The sequence below is a fragment of the Podarcis filfolensis genome (genome assembly GCF_964270895.1).
Source record: "Podarcis filfolensis genome assembly, chromosome: 7".
Lineage (NCBI taxonomy): Eukaryota > Metazoa > Chordata > Lepidosauria > Squamata > Lacertidae > Podarcis > Podarcis filfolensis.
This window is the reverse complement of record NC_139603.1, coordinates 12,399,427-12,423,491: the sequence shown is the minus strand read 5'-3', so window position 1 is coordinate 12,423,491 and position 24,065 is coordinate 12,399,427. Positions and strand designations below refer to the sequence as shown.

The window sequence follows — 24,065 nt, the reverse complement described above, 5'->3', positions numbered from 1 at the left end:
ACGCTTCAGGTTACAGACGCTTCAGGTTACAGACTCCGCTAACCCAGAAATAATACCTCGTGTTAAGAACTTTGCTTCAGGATGACAACAGAAATCGTGCTCCGGCGGCAGGGCGGCAGCAGGAGGCCCTATAAGCTAAAGTGGTGCTTCAGGTTAAGAACAGTTTCAGGTTAAGAACGAACCTCCAGAACAAATTAAGTACTTAACCTGAGGTACCACTGTATTTATTTCACTGGGTTCATCTGACTGGCCATGTAGTTGTGCACCCTTTGCCAGTTTTAACTACTGTTCTCATAGAATTTGCTTAAAGCTGCAGGGGGAAAGTGGCTTTGTGTACGCAGGTTAATTTGGTCTTCATTTGCATTTCTCCTGCCCTGCATTTTCTGCAGATGCAGCCTGGAGCCAAGTTGCCCGTTTTGTTGCTGAGTAAACCGAATACAAAGAGTGGCCCATTAAGGGGCAAATGAAGTTCTGCATCATTATTAGAATGCTGATGTTCTATAAAAGACACACAGATCCATTTCCTCTTGCTTCTCATTCCTCCTGACATCTAAACAAAGCGGGGAGGAAAGCAATTGGGTAGTAAGGGGTTTTTCCCTCCCTCCTGGATGTGGGATAAAGAGGAAAAGCACAGATTAGTATTGGGATGGAGAAGGGAGACACTAGAAGGGGTATGTGCAAAGGCCCTTTGCAAATAAATAGTTGGATCCCCCCCTGGGGTTTCTACTACTGCATCTGTCAAAGATGAGGAGGCAAGCTGTGGTTTTGCTTCAGCTCCTTCATCCACAAGGATCATGGCTTTGGATCATGGCTACTGAGAGCCACACACAGTGCTCTAGGAAGCTGGTGGGTTTTAAAAAAAGATAACTTAGGGCAGTGATGGCGAACTTTTTAGAGACCGAGTGCCCAAACTGCAACCCAAAACCCACTTATTTATTGCAAAGTGCCAACATGGCAATTTCACCTGCAAATCTCATTTTTTCTGTGTGTTTCACATTTCTTCTTTATGACTGCTGTTGTAATAAATAATCCTTCATGAAAGTTATTGCATTACATTCTTCATTAAGTTATCTTGCTGTTGATCTATAATTTTATGGTAGAACTCAGTGCTTTTTCTCTACATTCAGTTCCTTTCTCTCTTAAGCCCCTTCTATTTATTCATTAATTGAATCTGCACACCGCCCTTCATGTCCAGGTCTCAGGACAGCTCAAGGCATAAAAATACAAGGTGAAAAACACAAAATACAGAATGAAAGCAAGAACAAACCAAGAACCCTCCTCCCTTCCAATACTTATTCCGCATGTAAACATCTACATTCACACGATAAAAGCGTAAACACAAACCACATGACCCGAAAAGGGTCACCCTCCCGCCTGCCAAGAATTAAGCACCTGTTTCTTGCAAAATGCAACCTGCACAAGCGTGTTTACATGCACCCCTATCAGTCCCAAAGGAAGTCAGCTGGCTGAAGTCCTGTTGAACCACCCCTCAGATACTCTTTATGATGGGAAACAACCCTCCAGAGAAGACGCCCATCCCTCACACCCCAGTGTAGCCCACCATGTCGCTCTTAATTCCCTCGCCTACACCTCGCCCCCTTTGAGTCCCTGCCTGGCTTCCCTCCTCCTTATTCTGCACACCCTTACTTGGGAGTAAACCCCACCGACCTCGAAGACGCTTCCTTCCCGAGAAAGCACGGGAGGTTTCAAAGGCCCCCGCGCGCAAATTCCCATGCGAGATCACCTCCCATCTTGGATTCTTTCTCTTTTTTTGAACTCAAGTCACCTCCCTTTGGGGAGGCTGCAGCTTCGACTAAGCCCCCATCTCCTTACCCTAACCCTAACCCAACCCTCCTCTCCTCCTTACTCCTCCCCTACCCCTAGCACGAAAGCTACGCCACCAGGGCTGCAGGCTTTGGACGTGCATGTGATCCCTTGTCCTCCCACCTCCAGCACGGTGGGGCGACTGCGTGTGTGCCCACAGAGAGGGCTCTGAGTGCCGTCTCTGGCACCTGTGCCATAGGTTCGCCACCACTGACTTAGGGGGAAAGGTCTGTAGGTCAGTGGCAGATGTCTTGATCTGCATGCGTATGGGAGCAGCATCTCTAGGTAGGGCTAGGTAGCCATTCTACCTAAAATCCTGAATTGTCACTGCACATAATACTGAGCTAGATGAGCCAGAGGGCTGCCCCTGTAACAGATGGCTTCCTATGTTCCTTCCTCATTCTGATCCTGAAGAGCTATTATTAGAAAGAAACAGGACCAGGCAGAACAATATCTGCTGGAGATCTTTGTGACACTCTGTTTGATCTAGGTGTACACGTTGGCACGGCAGGTTTGTGTGCCGGACCGTTTGCCCCTGAGCTTCTGCACCTCTTAGCATCTCCAGGTGTTCCCAGTTCTGCATATCCTGTTCTTTGTTCATGAAAGTGCCGGGTGCGTTTTTATATCTGATCAGGTTCACTCTTTGGAGATGGAAGCAAGTTGATCAGCCCTATCTTGTCCTGTCCCCTGCCTTTTTGAAGCTGAACGAATTAATGAGTGCTTTATTGAAAAAGGCACGGAGGGAAAAGTTTAATCCCTCTCTTTGTACCGGATTCAATTTGAGGACCTGCGTGGCTATTATATTTCTGAATGTGGCTTTTAAGACAGCACGGATAACATGTTTGGCCCTCAATCTCTGAACCAGAAATTGGAGGACGTGCTTGAGGCAAACTACCTTTTAAGTCCTCTTCTGCCAGGCAATTGACTTATCTAGAAGATGTCCACAATCCCATTTATGTCTGCTAATGTTCCTAAACTCTCTGCTTTAGAGTTTTATGGCCAATTCTCCCGAGTTTGCTTGGTATAAAAGGAGCTGCAGTTAAACTGTGCGAAATATTTCTTTTTAGGTATTCTAACAGCATTTTTTTAAATTATTGCCTGTGTTTAGAATAAACTTGCAAATACAGGAGAGAGTGTATATTTTCCTTCATATTGCATGCATAATGCAATGAGGAAAGTTATCCATTGTGCTTATATGAGGAAGGAACAAGGGACCACTTTGAGAGCTGTGTTTGTACCGAAGAGAGTAGCTGACATTTTTATCCCATGCAAGAAGTTGGCAGCTATTTAAATCTAATTTACCAAATCATGTTGAAATAATTTAGATATAAATCTTTGCTGGGCGTGTGAGCCCTTGAAACAAGTTTAAATTCACTGATGGTTTGTCATTCCCAAACACATTCAGATGGTAAATGAGAAGAATACAATACTTTACAAAAAGAGGGGGGAATGTTCCCTTTAGGGATGCAAATGGATCTCTTTATTCATGCAGGGAATAGTGCCTTCATAAGAAAACTTGTCTTGTCAGGGCAAGCAAGCCTTTCTTAATTCTCACAATAATATACTAATCTTTAAATTCAAGTGTGACATTGCTTCCCCGGCACCCAAATCCAATCTTGTAAATGTCTTCTCTTCAGCCATGAAAGCAGATAAATCACTTCCAAGAATCAAGAGCAGTAAAACAGAAAAAGAAAAAAGGAGAGCTTTTACAAAGCCTTGAACTCACTTTAATCCTTCATAGCTGTGTACATTTTCACCGTAATAAAATAGTTGCCATTTCAAAAGAAGGTTTTAATTAGAAAACGATGTGCTTGACTCGCACATTTCCATTTTCAAAAGCAAGGTCACCTTTAAGGTCTCGAGTTGCCTATCCCAGTAAGAAGAAAAAAAGTACTCGTAACTTCACTGGAATTGCGAGATAATGATGGCCGTGGCAGAGAAGGGAAAGCCAGCTGGATGGGCGGGGTATAAATAATAAACTATGATGATTTATGGATATTCCTTCTGTTAAGTTGTGGGTGAACATAGCAGACGACACAGCGATTCTTCAAACAGCTCTTGTTTATTCACAGGCCAGAACAGAACTGAGCTGAAGGGCTCAGTCAGCCTGCTTATATAGAGCTCCAGTAGAACGTTACTGTAGCAACTTTCTAAAACTATCCAATCACTGAACGTCACTTTCGACCCTTCATTTGCATAACTATCTACAGTATCCCCCTGCTGGCCCAGGGTGAGAACTTCAGTACATAACACCTTCATTGTGTAAAGTGGCTAAGAACAGGCAAATCTACCGTATTGGCCTGAATATAAACTGCACCCAAATATAAGCCGCACGTTTAAAATTGGTAGGGGGAAGAGAAAAAAATATCTGAATACAGTGGACGCTTGGGTTGCGAACGTGATCCATGCAGGATGCACGTTCGCAACTTGCAGCGGCGCATCTGCGCACGTGTGGGTTGCAATTTGGCGCTTCTGCGCATGCGCGACCGCCGAAACCTGGAAGTAACCCGTTCTGGTACTTCTGGGTTTCGGCGGTCCGTAACCCGAAAAAATGCAACCTGAAGTCTGTAACCCGAGGTATGACTACATAAGCCGCTCCATTCCTTGCTACTCCTGGCTACATGGTGGGATGGGGTGGAGGGGACTATGTGTGGGGTGGGCTCCTCTTTGCTGGGCTACTGGTGCTGTTTGCCCCACGCTCCTGGCTGCATACCATAAGGTCGTGAATATAAGCCACACTTCAACTTTTCATGGTTGGAATTGTGGGAGAAAGGGATGCTTCTATTCAGACCAATACAGTATATGGGCAGAACTGACTTCTGTGATTGGGAAGAGCTGTAACCAACGGTAAGAGCAGAAGATCCCAGAGCCCCTCTGCTTGAGACAGTGCCAGTCAGTGTAGCAGGCAGTACTGAACTAGATATACCAATGGTCTGACTCAGTATATGGCAGCTTCCTATGGTCCTGGTGAATAGAATCTTGGACTGAAATCCCCTCTTAGTCTTCAGGATCACTGAGTGACCTTGAACTGGCATCTCTCAGACTTCAATTTACTTTAGAGGGGTGGTGTAGTCTTCTAAGAGTGGATAAAAATCAATGATTAAAAAAAAATCGGTTGTTTTTTAAATTTAAATCGGATTTTTTAAAATTTAAATTGGATTTTTAAAATAAAATGCTTTTGGAGGAAAAATCTTTCTAGTTTTCTATTTAAGTTATGCTATAGTCCAAAGGCTATTCATCAGGAAATAAGGATTTAAGTTTTTCATGTGTGCTAAAATTCAGGGTTTTTTTTTAATTGTTTATCCCCATCAGTTAACAAACATGGATACATATGCTATAATGTTATTGTTTTAGTTAAATAAATTGTTTAAATTGTTATTAAGGAAGTGATTGTTTTTCTCCTTCCAATAAAGCAGAAAAGTTGCCCAAATATAAACAGTTAACTTATTAAACCTCACAATAATTCCATAATTGTTTGTCAATGTATTTCTAATAGTATAACCAAATCAGTAATTTTTGATATAACTGTAAAAACCACACTGAAAATTTATTCTTCCAGAAATGAAACCTTCACCCGGTTGTAAATATTAAGGTTATACCAGCAGGAATGAGTCTTTCTGTTTTTAAAAAAGATTTAAATCAAATCTTACTGGTGATTTAAATCATGATTTAAATCGTGGTTTGAATTGATTTGATTTAAATCCAATCCACCCAGGACTTCCCTGACTTCCTTGGAGGAAGAGGGAGATCCAAATGTAATAAGCAAACTCCACGGGTTGTACCTTGTGCTGCAGGTGCAGAGTTCAAATCGTGCATCTGGATTTCCCCTTCTCCTCCTCTCCCTTGAAGGGTCCTCCAACTCTCTGGAGCAAATGTGCAGAGAGGAGGGGAAAGTTCTGTTGTACACATGGAAATCTGCTGCACTAGCAGAACAGCAATGCTGGACCCGACCCTGTATTTTCACAACACTTTTTTTAAAAAATAGTTTTTATTAGTTTTCCATTAAAAACATCCAATTAATAACAAATCCAATCATAATCCAAATCAAGAAAAAACAACACCAAATTACATTCCAAATTATTAATTATTAAATTTCAGATGGACTTCCCATGTTCTGGACCTCTGAAGCAATCATCTCACACATTTATATTTTCTGCTTTCTTCTTCTTGTTCTCATATTTTCAACATTCTGATCTTAAACTCTCAAAGTCCTCAGTCCCTAGTTGATTGATTCTCATCATGTTAAACAGCCACGTATCCTTTCATCTGCCGAGTACAGTTTGAGATAGATAGATAGATATCTCCTTATCTCCATATATTTTTTTTCCTTCTGTGTTTTCACAACACTTATTAATTGCACTGGTGCTTTCCCACTGTTGCTTCATTTATAATCGCCAAGCATTGGGCTCTTTCTAGTGCGATTGGCCAAGGCAGTTTAGTGCACAACTAATTGTTGCTGGCCAAATTTCACTTATTGTGCAAAACAGCCCCAAAATCACACACACACACACACACACACACACACACACACACACACGACTGAATTCTGCAGAGAGAGTAAAGTACCATATTTTTTGCTCTATAAGACTCACTTTTTTCCTCCTAAAAAGTAAGGGAAAATGTGTGTGCGTCTTATGGAGTGAATGCAGGCTGCACAGTTATTCCAGAAGCCAGAACAGCAAGAGGGATTGCTGCTTTCACTGTGCAGCGATCCCTCTTGCTGTACTGGCTTCTGAGGTTCAGAATATTTTTTTTCTTGTTTTCCTCCTCCAAAAACTAGGTGCGTCTTGTGGTCTGGTGCGTCTTATAGATCGAAAAATATGGTACCTTAAGAAATCTGAAAATGTTTTTTCTTTGAGTGTGTACTCTTCGATGAGAAGGCACTAAAATCATTCCTAATAGCCCACCCCAAAGTGCAGTGAACATATAATAAAAACCAAGGGGGAAATGAGGGACCATTTCCAAATGCGTTTAGAATTGAGAGTATGGGACGATGTCAAATGTTTAACCTTTTTTTCCCGGTTCTCTTCCCCCAGCTCTGTTTTGTGATGTTCTGGACTCCAAACGTGTCTGAGAGGATTCTGGTTGATATCATTGGAGTGGATTTTGCCTTTGCGGAGCTCTGTGTCATTCCACTTCGTATCTTCTCCTTCTTCCCAGTTCCAGGTACGGGAAAAGGGAAGGGAGGGAGGGAACCATCCGTCAGATTATACATTAATCCCGTGCATTTTCGTTTCCTTGGTTCAACTAAATTGATTCTAGCACCATAATTTATATCAGTGGAGGCTGGGTGCTTTTTTATATATACGTAGTGCTGGTGGCGCTGTGGTCTAAACCACTGAGCCTAGGGCTTGCCGATCGGAATGTTGGCGGTTCGAATCCCCACAACGGGGATTGTTTGGTCCCAGCTCCTGCCAACCTAGCAGTTTGAAAGCATGTCAAAGTGCAAGTAGATAATAATAATAATAATATTTATACCCTGCTCATCAGGCTGGGCTTCCCCAGCCACTCTGGGCGGCTTCCAAAAAAATATTAAAATACTGTAATACATTAAACATTAAAAGCTTCCCTAAACAGGGCTGCCTTCAGATGTCTTCTAAAAGTCTGGTAGTTGTTCTCTTTGACATCTGGTGGGAGGGCGTTCCACAGGGAGGGCGCCACTACCGAGAAGGCCCTCTGCCTGGTTCCCTGTAACTTGGCTTCTTGCAGTGAGGGAACTGCCAGAAGGCCCTCGGTGCTGGACCTCAGTGTCCGGGTAGAATGATGGGGGTGGAGACGTTCCTTCAGATATACTGGACCAAGGCCATTTAGGGTTTTAAAGGTCAGCACCAACACTTTGAATTGTGCTCGGAAACGTACTGGGAGCCAATGATAAATAGGTAGCGCTCTGGCGGAAAGGTAAACGGCGTTTCCATGCGCTGCTCTGGTTCGCCAGAAGCAGCTTAGTCATGCTGGCCGCATGACCCGGAAAACTGTCTGCTGACAAACGTTGGCTCCCTTGGCCTGTAAAGCGAGTTGAGCGCTGCAACCCCAGAGTCGTTTGCGACTGGACCTAACAGTCTGGGGTACCTTTACCTTCACCTTTAGTGCAATGTCACCAAGAGGCAGCACCAGGGCCTGGTTAATGGAAACAGCAGAGAAAGTGGCAATCCTCTCTGCATTGTTCTGGCCCAGAGGCGTAGCATGGGGAGTGCTGTGGGGGCCATGGCCTTGGGTGCAATTTTGAGAAGAGTCTGAACTTGCAGCGGCGCATCTGCGCACGTGTGGGTTGCAATTTGGCGCTTCTGCACATGCACGACCGCCGAAACCTGGAAGTAACCCGTTCTGGTACTTCTGGGTTTCGGCGGTCCGTAACCCGAAAAAATGCAACCTGAAGTCTGTAACCCGAGGTATGACTACATAAGCCGCTCCATTCCTTGCTACTCCTGGCTACATGGTGGGATGGGGTGGAGGGGACTATGTGTGGGGTGGGCTCCTCTTTGCTGGGCTCCTGGCGCTGTTTGCCCCACGCTCCTGGCTGCATACCATAAGGTCGTGAATATAAGCCACACTTCAACTTTTCATGGTCGGAATTGGGGGGGAAAGGGATGCTTCTATTCAAACCAATACAGTATATGGGCAGAACTGACTTCTGTGATTGGGAAGAGCTGTAACCAACGGTAAGAGCAGAAGATCCCAGAGCCCCTCTGCTTGAGTCAGTGCCAGTCAGTGTAGCAGGCAGTACTGAACTAGATATACCAATGGTCTGACTCAGTATATGGCAGCTTCCTATGGTCCTGGTGAATCCTCTCTGCATTGTTCTGGCCCAGAGGCGTAGCGTGGGGAGTGCTGTGGGGGCCGTGGCTTTGGGTGCAATTTTGAGAAGAGCCTGATCTGGCGGCAGCAGCTCTTCTGATCCGGCGGCAGAGGGCAGCTCTCCTCGGCCGCAGCATCTCTGTCATCGGGTCAGGTCTGACCTGGTAGCTGAGAGTGGGTGGCACCTTCCCCCCCCCCCACACTGAACTGTGGCGCGTGGGTGGGTGCCTTCTGCACCCCACACCCCTTTGGGGGGGGCGCCCCCTCCCCAGACTGCATGGGCATATGCTCCGCCGTTGTTCTGGCCACAGGTGGGCAATGGCATCGTTGAATGCATTCTGGTCCTGTATACCTGAAGGAGCGTCTCCACCCCCATTGTTCTGCCCGGACACTGAGATCCAGCGCCGAGGGCCTTCTGGCAGTTCCCTCACTGCGAGAAGGCAAGTTACAGGGAACCAGACAGAGGGCCTTCTCGGTAGTGGCACCCGCCCTGTGGAAGACCCTCCCTTCAGATGTGAAGGAAATAAGCAGCTATCCTGTCTTTAAAAAAACATCTTAAGGCAGCCCTGTTTAGGGAAGTTTTTAATATTTAATGCTGTATTGTTTTTAACATTTGATTGGGAGCCGCCCAGAGTGGATGATGATGATGATGATGATGATGATGATGATGATGATGATTATTATTGGGTTTCCCGCACGTCAAAGTCTAGAGATTTTTGGCTAGAACCTTTCTCATGTTTTTGTTTTCTATGTACAGATATAAAATGAATAGAAGTAAAAACAAAATGTTCAGTTTTTTATCAGCAAGTGAGAGTGCAGTGGTACCTCGGGTTAAGAACTTAATTCGTTCCAGAGGTCTGTTCTTAACCTGAAACCATTCTTAACCTGAGATACCACTTTAGCTAATGGGGCCTCCTGCTGCTGCTGCACAGCCGTTGTGCAATTTCTGTTCTCATCCTGAAGTAAAGTTCTTAACCTGAGGTACTATTTTTGGGTTAGCGGAGTCTGTAACCTGAAGCATCTGTAACCCGAGGTACCACTGTATTCTAATTGTCTTGTCCAGCAGGGCTTTCCCCACCCATTATACTTCTCACAGCCAGGACTGTGATTATTAAGTGGCATCTTTTAATTGTGTACCTGCTGTCCTCATATCTGAAATGTTGGCGGCTTAATTGCATGGAATATCTGCAGCTTTTAATAACAGCCCATGGGGAGCTGTTATTAAACTTCCATTCATATTAAACTTGAACTTCCATCATGCAAACAACGGATATTGTCGTGAACTTGTCAGCAAATGATCTCTGAGGGCTGCAGGTGGTAGCACTGAGAGCTTGGGCCAGTGCAATGCATTGGATTGGCTCCGCAACCACGGACCACACTGGACTGTGGTTCCTGTGCCTCACCCCTCCATCTCAGCAAGTGCCAATGACTCACTGTGTTAGGAAGCCAGGGGAGCAATGGTGAAAGTCAGAGAGTCTGCTACAGGCAGGATGCGCAGCCATGCTCTCCCTGCCAGTATCTGATTGTTCTTCCCACGTTCTTTTTACAGTCACAGTAAGAGCACATTTGACAGGATGGCTGATGACGTTAAAAAAGACTTTTGTGCTGGCACCCAGCTCGGTACTGCGGATCATTGTCCTCATCACCAGTCTGATTGTGTTGCCTTACTTGGGGTAAGTTCGTCTGGTTCTTTTTTTTTCAGCAACTGGATAGCACATCACCCAAAACATAAGAGGCCCACGAAATGTCCCGTGCATAAAATAAAACCACAGTATTATCCACCCACATGAAATTGCTGCACTGGTAGGTAGAAGAATGGCAGGTGAAATTGATGGATTATGCTGAAATGGCGAAAATAACCAGGGGAATCAGAAATCAGGAAGACCAAAATTTTAATCTGGGATGGGGAAAATTTATAATTTATCTTAAAAACCATTGTGAACTGATAAAATCATTAGTAGGATTGGAATAACACTTGTAGTTTAATGTTGAATTTTGGATATAATGGAGATGTAAAAGATTTGGATTATTATAAAAGATGCAGGAGGAAATGGTTAACAAAAGGGAGGAGGGAAGTCCAGGAGATTCTTTGGAATCTTTTTCTGTTGGTTGTTGGATAATTGACTGTAAAACTTCAAACTGAAAAACAATTTTTTTTAAAACAAATTGCTGCAGTTCTGTTGCAATGCACTCAGATGCTAGTTTGTTCAGAAGAGCCTCCAGTGCCATCATCTCTGAATTTATTCGTTAATGAGATATCTAACATGACAGCTGGCCCTTTGTCTTTCCACGCATCCTCATCTGTGGTGCAGCAAGCTATATTATTCTAATATGCTATAACTAAACCTAAACTTCTGCTCTACATAAATTTTGCTACACCACCGAAATGAACCACTGTTCAGCCACGTGCCTAAAAACTGGTAGCTGCTTATCAGATTTATTCATAACAGACATTCCAAAAGATAATAAAAAATTTTGTCTGTACGCAATAATGCCCGCCAGGATAGTGATTGCGAAATATTGCAAATGCAACATAAACCCAACAAAAGAAGAATGGTTATTAAAATTAAGTGAATACCTTGAACTGGCGAAATTAACAGAAATAGTAAGAAACCAACCAAATGAAAAAATCAGGAGAGAATGGGGTGTCTTTACAAATTATATGAAGAAAGTCGGTTCCCAAAATTATAATTAGCTCAGTCTGACTAAAAATTCCACAGGTAAACAAATAGTCTCTCCATTAATGCAAAACGATTACAGACAACTAAAGATATGAGATCGTATAAACGGTGTAGTGGTTGAAAGAAGTCAACTTTTTCTATTTTCCTTTTGACTTTTTTATTTCTCTTTTTTCCACCTTCCCCCTTTTCTTTTCATTATGTATCATTTTCTTATTTTCTGTATTTTTTTCCTTCTTATTAGTAGCTTTTTGGTATTTGGTAACGTATTATTTGTATAACTGTACTCTTTTTTGACATGTATGTAATATTTATATAGAAAATTTAAAAAAATTGTGGAAAACCATTTGTTTGCTACACCACTGAAATGAACCACTGTTCAGCTACGGGCCTAAAAACTGGTAGCTGCAGCCTTCCATCCAATCCAGTCCTTTGCAGTTGGCACTATTCCCAGTTGTTTCCACAAAGCTATCGGCTGATCAGTTCACCTGAGTCTGGTTTCCAGGGTCAGCTCTGCCTCTCTTGCCTTGCCCCTTCTTCTTTTAGCCTTTCCTTCTCAGCTCTCATTCAAAGGCTATCAACAGAAAACTGCCTCATACCAGGTCAGGCAGCTCTCTTTGTCCACCTCGCCTGCCATTATCTGTTCTGGCCGATGGTGATTTTTCCAAGGTCTCTCTTGGCAGAGAGTGGGGTTTCTCATCACCTGCAACTGATCCTTTGAACGGGAGATGCGTGGAAAATATGTTCTCTTCTATTGAGCTATATAGCCTGTCCTCAAGTTCACCTGGAATTTATTTTCTTCTTCTTCAAAGAGACTTTCCCTCTCATTCAAAGATTTCATTTCATGCCCCGGACTTGGTGTATCATGGTGAATGTATCCATGCACAGAAATATCAGCCCCAACCATTTTGCTCTATGGAGGGGGCACCATTAGTTGTTTTTGCTTGTACTCTCTTGACATCAGGGAGAATGAATCTGGAACATGGGCCTGCAAGATTCTTGAGCTGACAACATGACAGTGCCCTGATGGTTCTTCAGAGAATATGCATATCTTGCCCTGTGTCCATAATTTCCTTCTTCTATTCACCTGCATGCTATTTGTGCGGGCAACGGCACGTGGGTGGCACTGTGGTCTAAACCACTGAGCCACTTGGCCTTGTTGATCAGAAGATTGGCAGTTTGAATCCCCACGACTGGGTGAACTCCCGTTGCTCTGTCCCAGCTCCTGCCAACCTAGCAGTCCGAAAGCATGCCAGTGCAAGTAGATAAATGGGTACAGCTGTGGCGGGAAGGTAAACAGTGTTTCCGTGTGCTCTTGTTACCGTCACAATGTTCCGTTGTGCCAGAAGCAGTTGAGTCATGCTGGCCACATGACCTGGAAAGCTGTCTGTGAACAAACGCTGGCTCCCTCGGTCTGAAAGTGTGATGAGTACCGCAACCCCATAGTCACCTTTGACTGGACTTAACTGTCCAGGGGTCCTTTACCTTTTTTTAAAAAAAACCAACCTATTTTTGCAGGATGAGGAGATCACCACTACAGAGGACGGCATTGTTAATGAGTTGATTTTAATACCAGCGCTTTGCTCTGCTGTCTGTGATATGTTTGCTGAAAGGATCTGCTTTTCATATTAGAGAAAACGAAGCTAACATCCGTGTTTTGCATAAGAGAAAACAGCTTCATTTCCATTTTCTAACAATTTATTATTATTCTTCATTAAATTTGTATACCACCCTTCATCCGAAGATCCCAGGGTGATCCACAACAGAATTTAAAGTGTGTTCCGTAGCTGTAGTACGATGATTTGGGCTTTCTAGGACACTCTTGACAGGATTACTTTAAATGTCAGAAAAAGATTATTAACACCTACCTTGCACTTTAGCTAGAACACTGGCCTGTTTGAAGGCATGCTTTTGCTGCAAAATTGATTCTCTTTTTTGGTTACTAAATAATAAAAATCATCATTCGCCTAGCTGCGGCTGCCAAGGTATTGTACGATCATTTCAAAGCAATGCAGTCGTGAAATTCAGCCTCGTACCCTCTGCGTCTTTTTTCTTGATGTTCCTTGGCTTTAGCCCAAAGGCTGAGCCCCTTCTCCCCCATCTCTTTTCCTCCACTACCATGCAAATCTTCTGATCACTGTGTGAGATGTGTATTACCCCTGCCTTGGTTCCTCTTCTCCATGTCCCTCGTTTCTTCAAGTCCCTGCTCCTCTTTTGCTGCCTATTCTGTCCCTTCAGCCACTCAAGTTCCCGAACTTACCTGTGCTGCTTGTTGCAATTCAAGCTCCCTTCGTAGCTGAAGCCCTTTCCTGCTTAACTCTGAAGCCACACGGACATCATTGGCACATAGCCTCTCCTGTCTTTATGTCTAGTGTAAGTCTTTTCTCCCTGCCATGCCCTTGTTTCAGCTTTGTGCAGTAGCTAGCGATGGTTAAAGTTGCAGGTTGACAGCTACCAGTCAACATTCTGTGCCACTGGAGCCAATGACTAAGAGGAAGGAATTGTTACAGGCGACAAGGCAGCTATTGTTAGCCTCTTACACTGCAAAAGACAACTGTGTTTAAAATGTCTGTAATGCCTATCCTTTATCATTTTAATTCTACCCTTCCTTATAGTAGCACAGTGACCATGGATTAGGTATATATGTGAGAGAGATGATAATGAAAGTTGCTGTATTTTTTCTTCTCCTCATGCGATTAGGGTTCATGGAGCCACCTTGGGAGTAGGATCACTTCTGGCGGGCTTTGTAGGAGAATCTACCATGGTTGCAATAGCAGCTTGTTACGTCTATCAGAAACAGGTAAGAAATTACTGTCGCAGAGTGATTGCTTCCGCAGAGCAGGAATAGGAAACCTGTGTCCTAGCTCTTGCTGAGATGACCGTATTTGAAATTAGCTTGAGATGGAGGGAACTGAACATGCCCTTGAAACACAGTTTGGATGTTCTGTTTCCCTATTTTCAACAGATTGGGGTGGACCACTTAACTTATTGTACTGCATTAGGTAGCCGTGGAACCTTTTTTTCCTCTTTCAACATTGTATAAACAAAGCAGATTCGAGTTCATCAGAACTTCCTGGAGAGCCCATGTGACTACTTGATTTCGCAGGAAGTGCTGCCACGCTGTCGGCCAGTGTTCCTCAATGTTCTCCAGCTATTGTTAGACTGCGAATCCCATCATCCCTGACCACTGGTCCTGCTATGGATGATGGGAGTTGTAGTCCAACAACAACTGGGAACCCAAATTTGAAAAGCACTGTGTAAGCTGACATACAGAGAGCTTTGTGCTGCTAGCCCAGTGGTTGCCATTAATTTGATTTTGAATTGATTTTAAAATGAATTGATTTTAGAATGCTGTTTTACTTTTATTGTTGTTAGCCGCTCTGAGCCCGGCTTTGGCTGGGGAGGACGGGATAATAATTTTTATTATTATTATGAGTGCACACATGGTTTTGTCCTTTACAATTCTTCTTTTTTAACAAGCGAGGGGATGAAGCAGCGCTGAACAATATAAGCCTTTCCAGGTATAGACTGCAGCTCAAACTATATGTGATGTTAATGGCACACTTCCACCACATTTTCTTTTGTTAACTGAAGCAACTTCCCAACAGTAAGCTATGATGCCTTAGCGGGGGGAAATCTTGTTTACATTTCCCCACTGAGCCCAAAGTCAGCCTCTTATTGGTGACTGCAGCCCAGGATCCTGTTTTGTGGAGCATAGGAAAAGGGCACGACTGGGGCAACTCCCACTTGATTAACATCATGAGTAGTTTCCAGTGAGAATTAGGCCTGAGCACTTGGGGATTATTTGGTTCCCTTGGTTTTAAAAGCCAAGCAGACTTGCAAGGCCGTCTCCCACAACGCTCTTGTCTCTCCCCATTAGAAAAAGAAGAGGAACGACAATGAGACGGCAACAGAAGGCGAGGACTCTGCCATGACTGACATGCCTCACACAGAGGAAATGACGGACATTGTCGAAATGAGAGAGAACGAATAGCAAATGACAGGTGACTGTTCTCTGCAGGGACAACTGGAAGCGTGTTTCTCTCTCTGTTTCTCTCTCTCGCATACTTCATTGTTTCTTTGTAATAAAGAGGCCTTGATTCCAAAGGTTTCTGATACCGAATTCCCTAGCATACCGAGTATGCAGGCATGGATGAGGGACTGAAAGGAACAGTCTCTGCTTCCCTTCCCTCTCCCTTTGACTGAAATTCTTCTCTCACCACATGCAAACCCAAGAGAACGTGGCCGCTACACGGTAGCTGGGATCTCCCTTCTTTCGACAGTCTCCATTTGTCAACCAAAGTCGGCTTATTCGTGGATTCTGCTGCCGTCCTTTGCCAGTGCTTCCCACACACTTCCTTTTTAAAATAATAGTAATAATAATGGAAGGTTTGAAATGCAGCCTTTGGGATGGGGGAGACACACGTCATTAGCTTTATTTTATTTGCTTGAAAATGACTTTGATCTATTGACCTGTACCACGGTGGGTTCTTCACTTTGGTTTTCTCATTGTTCCGTGTAATCTGTTGTATACCGCTGCAAAGCAGAATTCTGAGGCCGGGGGTTCAAGAAAATGATAGGTGGAATACATTAAATAGACCATGATAAACACAGGACAAGACTTTTGTTTAGAGTTTATGATAAGATGCAAAATAATCTTTCTGTTCTCTGGTTTCTCAGTTGTTATCTGTGCTACACTAACCGTATAACTGTGTGTTGTTTTTTTTAAAAAATCAACTATGGACATTTAAATCAGACGCTTTATATAGAATATTAGTGTCCAGTCTAAAATCCTTTCTTCACAAGACTTTGGCTTCCATTTGGTGTGCAGGATACTGTTGTTTAAGGTTTGAGGCAAGCAATTGTATCCCAAAAGGAAGGTGACGAAAAAAGGCGAAGGGGGAGAAAGAAACCACAGCCAATACTTAGAAACCAAAGTTGTAATCCGGTGTTTTGAAAATATGGCTGTTTGTACTGTCTATTAAAAAAAAATATACACATGCTAACATATACAGAGAATATCATGGCATATCCCTTTAACGGAGGTAACTCTGTATAGGGTTGTCGCTTCCAACGTTTTACCAGCACTGCGTGGAAAAAAGCCTACTGCACTGAAAGAAGGCAGGCATTTTGACATGCTGTGTGTGGTGTCTCTGGCCAAAGGAATTAGTATTTCATCTGTCACCCATTAATCTGGTTGGGCTGGGAATGTCTACATGGGCCGCGCTCTGGTGACTGAATGAGCTTATGCTTCATCCATCACAAATACAAGTCACAAAAGCCCAGGATTCCAGCCTTCATGTGGCAGGGCTGACTGTAGAACCAGCAAAGGGTTTATGCAACCAGCTTCCTGCTGTTGGTGCGGAAATGTGGTGAGGAACGTACCTGTTCTCCTTGGGACTTTCCTGCGTTTCTGTGTGTTGAATCGGAAACGCCAGCACTTTCCTAGCAGGTGTGTGCATGCCTAGACTGGCCAAAGTGGGTCTCCCAGGTGCCCGTCTAGGAACTTACTTTTGACCACGTGACATGATGTAATCATAATCCGAGAGGAGATGTCTTGAAATGTTCCATTTCAAGGCTTCTTTAGCCAAATTATATTTTTCTATAAGGTGTAGAGCAGTAAAATGACTTTATTTAATTGTGCTCAAAGCCATTTTCTAGATTTGGGGTGGGGGCAGGTAGCTTAGAACCGATGAAATCTTACAATTGCGATCCTATATCAATATATGTGTATATATACATATGAATGTGTATAAATATATATATTGTACATTATTGTGTAATTTATTTTAGGCTGCAACATGTTTCTTATTTTTCCAAAGCTCAGTAAAAAAAAGAGAAAAAAATTCTAACGCAAAGCGAAGTTTGATTGTGTGCTGAAACTTAACCATTAAGAAGCGTATTGTTTGGGTAAATGTTGCATTTCTGCAAAATGGATAATTTGGTTTGGCACGTGCACACAAACACACATGTGCAAACGCAATAAAGATGTCGGGGTCACTTTCACAACCAGCAAGAATTCTGCAAACCAGTTTAGGAATATGGATCAACAACTTGGAGACCCCAGAGAGCGAGCCAGCCAGCCAGCCTGAAGAGATCACCGATGAATAGTTTGCCGATGAATGATGACAGTGCTGTTAAACAACAGGTTCTTTTTGCTTGCCACGAAAATATACTGGATAAAAATCAATACTGCGTAGTTTATATTCTGTCTTCACATACATGAGGCTCATGTATGTATCATATGTCTGTGTGCGTGTCTGTAAGCACTCACACAAATGTTGGCAAATGTTACTGATTTTTCTCGGCCAGGACAATACTGATTTCTCTAGCATGATCAGACTCTAAATTTGCATCTCTTTGGAAATAAAACGAGAAGAGTATATTTCTTGTGACAGTCCCTCTGATATCGTTAACAAATGTATGCTGTAATATTATTTATTTGGGTCTAGAGCCGGATAAATATTAAAGATCTAATATTTCAGTGCTGAAATACTTATTTAGCTAGATGTTTGGCTAAATAGCATCTTTTTAATTATCTGTGTGGCTGGCATATTTAAGGTTGTTTTTTTTACCCAAGACTGTAACTTCAAATGCAGTCATCTTTAAGGAAAAGTTCCTTAATTCCAAGAAAGAAAGAAAATATTATCGACTATAACAAGTGCAGCTCAAAGTACACCAGTTTGACAACTTGTTTATGAATATGGTTTTATATTGAGCAACCTGTGGCTTGCAAATCATGTGTTGCTTCTATTTTTCAGTAGGTTATTCATGTTCTGGCCTGGTGTAGGTTCAACTAGGGGATGTGTACTTTTCTCTGAACTCAAAAGCCAAATGTTTGTGAAGTTATGAAATCCCTGCAGTTCAACCCTTCAACTTCCACTCTGCAGACCATTATGTCTGTGCTATTGATTGACATATAGGCATTTTCTAGCTCAAGGCCCTCATTTGTATTTTATTTCTACAAAATGCTGTAAAACAGAGAACAATACAAACGATGTGGCCATGCCAAAGATGCACATTGCTTTTAAAATTGTCCTTGATCCTTTTTGAAAAGGCCATTGTTCGTTTCTACTATTCTAGTTGGGCCTGACATCTACCTTCATGGCTGAACTTCATTGGTTCAAAATTTAATTCCAGTCAATCTGTAATAGAAGTATCCTTCAAACATTACTAGCAGACATAAGTAGTACTGTAAAGTTGTACCTTGGATCCCAAATGCCTTGGTACTCAGACATATTGGCTCCCGAACGCCGCAAACCCAGAAATGAGTGTTCCGGTTTGCAAATGTTATTTGGAACCCGAACATATGACAGGGCTTTTAGTTGGCTGCAGGAGCTTCCTGCAGCCAATCAGAAGCCGCGCTTTGGTTTCCGAACGTTTTGGAAGTCGGAGAGACTTCTGGAATGGAATCCGTCCAAGGTACGACTGTACACAGATTGCTTTATTTTTGAAAATGTGTTGCAGTTTGATGGGGCAAGAGCCCAACTCAATGAAAGCTGGTTTGCAGATTGCTCAGAGACTTAGTATATCTCAGTAGCAGAATACAGAGGAAGGAACTTAAGGATAAATTACTGTTTGTGGCTTTGTAAGTTAATGAGCAGGTGAAGCTGGGAAGTCAGATCTCAAACAGATCGGTCATGCTTCCGCCACCGTTTTCCGGCTGTTGCTCCTTGCACAGGATCTCTTCTTGGCCATCATGAAATGTTTTGGAGAAGCATAGGAACCTGCTCTCACATGGGGAATCCTGAAAAGTCGCAATGCATTTGTCAAAGTCATCTCTTTTGTTGGTCTCAGTCCCTGCGGAGATGTGCTTGAGAACCTTGAGTGTTCTGAACTCCCAAGATGGACATCCATCGATGTTCAGAGACATGCTTCTGCCCATCATGTTTGTATGTGAATACAAAGGCAGGGAAGGTATTTTGAGAGGGATTTTGTGTGTTGGCCAAGGCTCCTCTTTCGACACCCACCCCACCAACATCTGCTGGTGCTACCAGTTATGGAGCCCAGCTTTGAAGGGAAAAACCACAATAAATTCATGGCTGAGAATGGCATTTGCAGAGTAGAATGGAAAGGAGTGGGGCAGGATTTTCCCCTCACCTCTGGTCTTCTAAATACCCCTGCAAATGGCCCCCATTTTAGTTGGGTACCCCATGTTTGCTTTGTGTTCTGTATCTCCACCCTTAGACCTGAAGTGCAGCTCCCATGAGGCTTATTACGGACAAGCAGAAAGTTTACTGCACCATCACTTGAGGAACTGACCTGAAAATTAAGAGGGAGAGGGAAAGAATGACCCCCGCCCCTGACACATGGCTTACAACATATTCGTTCTCAGAAACTTACCAGGACCTGCCATTTTCAGAAGTGAAGAAATAAACGCACAAAATATTGGAGGCGAAAGTCACATGCAGCTACTTCTACAGATATTCTAACTCTCAAATAAATAGATATAAAAGACTGCTTCAGAATGATTTCTCCACCTTCATCATAACAGCATATTTAAAGGGTGGTTTGTTTCATGTCACAGATGGGTTTATGTTCTGTCTTCTGTTACTTCACTTGCCATGCAGGAATTTACCTGAAAGGTCCTCTTTTTGGGGGGGGGGGGCATTCGATGGCTTTCCTCATGACAACAATAAAAATGTAGTTCTTGACTAAACATCGATTCATGCAGTGATTTAAGCACTTTTAAGGATCTTTTCTCTCGGTAGATGTTTTCAGTTTTCAAATCCTGATTCTATATTTGCCGCCTCAATGAGTTTTTCCCGCCTGCACTTGAATCGAACCTTCCTTGCAGCCCATCAGAAATAGGCCACAAGTAGTGAGGGGGAAAGAAACCCCCAAATTCTTATTGACTCGGGGCAGAAAACACTAAAAGCTTCTAAATAATAAATCTGCATCTATGTGATCCGAGTATCGCATCAGCACAACCATTTAGTTCAATAGTTGAGGACAGAAGGTGCATGTTTTTAAAAGGCGACTGTCCCCTGAGGATCTGGACAATTGGACGCATTTTTCCACCCACCGATCAAAGCCTTCCTTTAAGAATTAGAAATAAGAAGCAATTAAGATTTCTGGAAGGGAAAATTGCAATGGTTGGTGATAGACAGCTAGTAATGGATAGCATGAAAGATGGCATCGGAAAGGCAAAATAACTCAAAAACACCTTTGAAGCTGTAAAGCAATGAATTTTTCATTTCGTTGCAAGATGTATGGATGTATCACCATCCGGTGAGGGGCGCTGTCTTATTCAAATTGGGAGGAAAAGGTTGCTTCAGATCTGATTTATTAAGTTTCAAGTTAATAGTGCCTCAAGTATGCAGTCCATTGTCCAGTGTTTGCATTTTTCATATCTTTTGAAAGGCCAGTCACTAATAAAGGGTCACAGCCGAGTTACAACTCATTTTATATTAATTCAACCGATGAGACTCAGTTGGAAGACATGGTCTAATTTGGTTGTGCTCTCGAAGCCCTGTGATGGAGTGAAGGTTATTTGCAGAGTGTCAGTGTGTGACTTTTGTAAAATATTTTCTGCTGTCCTTAAAGTAATGAATGTTTTTTTATATATATATAAAAAGAATTTGTTATCCAGGGCAGAAATGGCTAAAAGCCTCTAAATAATAAATTGGCCTCTACATAGGGGTCAGTATACGTTCAACGTGACATTTTAGTTCAGTGGTGACGGTCACAATAAATATTTCAAGACCTATGCAGAGAAACGAAGGCGCGATCTGTCGAGATTTCATTGGGCCTTGAGGCAGAGGTGCTGCTTCGGGATGACTTGTTATTCAGATGACTAGATGAAAGCACACACTGCTTTAACATTTTGCCCACCCAGCCAAAAAAGGGGCCTGAATGTCAAATTGTCAGTGGTTCGTTGCTTTGAAGACCAGGCCGCACTCTGCTTGAAAGCTATGCCAATATACCAAGACGTCCTCTTGCATAAATTCATGCGTAGCAGGGGGTTCTCAGTGGAGTCGCTGTGCCCCAGTTCAAAGGTGCCATTTACCTTAGCTATTGCTCCAACCAAGCCGTGCTAGAAGTTGCAGAGTAATGTGGATTTATAGATTTTATGTTGGCAAATGCAAATGCCTTTGCCTTCTTTTAACGATTGGACTGTTTAGTTGGGGTCAGTTTAGTCAGCTTTTAAACACTCTGGTGGCTTAGCTCTTTGTCAATAAGCTATCTCAAGCCTTGGAGGGAAGAGAAATGATGGAGATAATACATATTAAGTAATTTTAAATTAAGCTTCGAGTCTCAAGGGGAAGTAAATTTAACCCACATTCTGCCATATTGTAAAGTGCTCTGTTTAAAATCTAGAGATTCATATCCTGCTCCAAGTGGTCTCTCCTCCCAAGTTGCTAGCAAAGGCCACACATATACAGTCACAAACACATAGCTTTGCTAAAGCCAGTACTTGCTAGGCTTAAAAAACACAATACCCGTGAGCTCGGCCCTCCAGATGTTTTTGGCCTACCACTCGCATCATCCCTAGCTAACAGGACCAGTGGTCAGGGATGATGGGAATTGTAGTCTCAAAACATCTGGAGAGCCGAGTTTGCCTATACCTGCCCTTGAGGGAATTGTGATTGGCGGCCTTCATTCTGCAAGCATACAGACAATGGTGGATTCAGGTAGGTAACTGTGTTGGTCTGACACAGATGAAATGAATAAATAAAAAATAAAAATTGTCCAGTAGCACCTTAGAGACCAAATAAATTAGTTCTGGGTATAAGCTTTCGTGTGCATGCCCACTTCTTCAGATATACTGAAACAGAAGTCACCAGACCCTTTTATATATAGTGGGAGAAAACTATCATAGTTGGACTCTAAGGTGTACTGGACAATTTTTTCATTTTTATTTATTTAGACAATGGTGGAGTTAAAGTATTTGCTTTTAACATGCACACATGAGGGAAATATTGGTAGAACTGAGCATCAAATGCTACTGTTCCATCTCATGGTTAACTGGAATTACAATTCTTGTTCCTCTTTCAGTAACACTTCTCTGCGTATAATTTTTTCCTATAAAGAAGGGGAACGACAAGAGTACAGTAAATTCACGCTTCTGTACTACAGCAATTAAACCAGAAACGCATTCGCTGCCAATCTATCATGAACAAGCCAGCACTAATGGTAGGACTAAGATTGCTTTGATAATGGCCTTTTCAGGGGGAAAAAGAGATCTGCTTTCAATCTCGCCACACTATTCAACAACTAAGGTCCACGACCAGCCACAGAATTATGTTCTCTTGGCTTGTGATATATGGAAGAAGGAAGCCCTAACAACGGCTGCAGCATCTTAAATCAGTGGGATATGAATCAGGATTACTACTTTGTCACATTAAATAGCAAGGGTGACATGATGGAAGGCTTTGGCTTTACATCAACCAGCCCCCCAAATTCAGTAAAATTTACTGTTATGGAAGGAGACACTTTCAGGGAGAAAGTGTTTCCATTAACACCGTCACGATGAACATACCAAAACTCCAGTAGCTGATAACTGAGTTACGCACACATCTGTCCGATGAGTCTATTGCATTATAAAGTGACAACTATACCACCATTTATGAGACAGAATTATAGAGTTGGAAGGGACACCGAGGGTCATCTAGTCCAACCCTCTGCGGTGCAGGCAACTAAATCATACATGACAGATGACCATCCAACTTTTGTTTAAAAACCTTGAAGGAAAGAGAGTCCCCCTCAGATTCTGTGGAAACTCCTTGTAATCTTCTCTCCCTCTCCTTCAGCCTAAAGAAATGACTAAAGTCATCAAAATTCAGACATTTAACTTTTTGGATTATGATATTAAAAAATGGGGGGGGGGGTGGCTTTTGCTGCCCAGCATCCCAAGGAACTGAGTCCCCCCAAGTCCAGGCAGATTACAAAGCCCCCATCGTTCTTCCCGGACACTGAGGTCCAGTGCCGAGGGTCTTCTGAGAAAACTACAAAAGATTAAACAAAGACTTGTGAACTACCCAGCCTAAAATGAACTTATAATGTCTGGTTTAAATAGATTTTTCAAATTATTATTGTTCAGTAAAAACAGGGCAGCTCTGGTCTCTCTCGTAGCCTTTCCTTGCCTGCAAATGTGGGGGTTAAAATAACCCTGAAGAGGATTAAGAGTAATCAGCGCTAAGCTTCCTGTTGCATTTCTCCTAGAAGCTCTTAAGGTCACCGGAGCAGCTGTGTCCTGTGGACGAAAAACATACCAATGTTTCAACCAACCTCTTAAGTTGCACATAATGGCTCCACTCCACATACATGGTTACATGCAGCAACGCGTCCATTGCTTGGGAGAAGTGGCTGGGAGATGTGTATTCTCATCTGCATTGCAAATGCAAACTCGTAAGCCACACCTACAGCCAGATGGGCGAGGTATTAAATAATAAAATCATGATGATTATTATTAGCGCAAATGGGGATGCTGTCTTGAGACCACGTGTGCAAATTGACACGCACAATGTGCCTCCAGATCCAATAAGAGCATCTCTGGACAGAAACTGCTTCTGTACTTGGATCTCCTGGGCTTGGTCACAAATATTGCAAAAGTGAGTTCTGAGTTGATTCTTTCGGTGTCTTGATTTGCATGGCCAATCCTGTTTTGGAAAGCGACACGTCTTGCATTTGAAGTGGGCATCATCGCTTCCCATGGAAGAGAATGGCTGCATCTTGGTTAAAAATTAACCTTTTTTAGAAATTTATCCAATAGACAGAACAAACTATTTTTGCCTATTAGTGAAACAAAAATACTTGGAACTACAG

The 24,065-nt window shown here is 42.9% G+C and overlaps 1 protein-coding gene across 2 annotated transcripts in view; it reads left to right on the top strand.

The window, feature by feature from the left end:
- Nucleotides 1-16,019, top strand: part of ANKH (ANKH inorganic pyrophosphate transport regulator) — a 134,968-nt gene extending 118,949 nt beyond the window's left edge. For both annotated transcript variants that reach the window (XM_083624707.1, XM_083624708.1), the window contains exons 9-12: nt 6,861-6,990; nt 10,169-10,292; nt 13,998-14,097; nt 15,178-16,019. In XM_083624707.1, the coding sequence (XP_083480833.1) occupies nt 6,861-6,990; nt 10,169-10,292; nt 13,998-14,097; nt 15,178-15,291 (468 nt within the window). In that variant the 3' untranslated portion in view covers nt 15,292-16,019. The remainder of the gene's footprint in view (nt 1-6,860; nt 6,991-10,168; nt 10,293-13,997; nt 14,098-15,177) is intronic.
- Nucleotides 16,020-24,065: the final 8,046 nt, after the last annotated feature.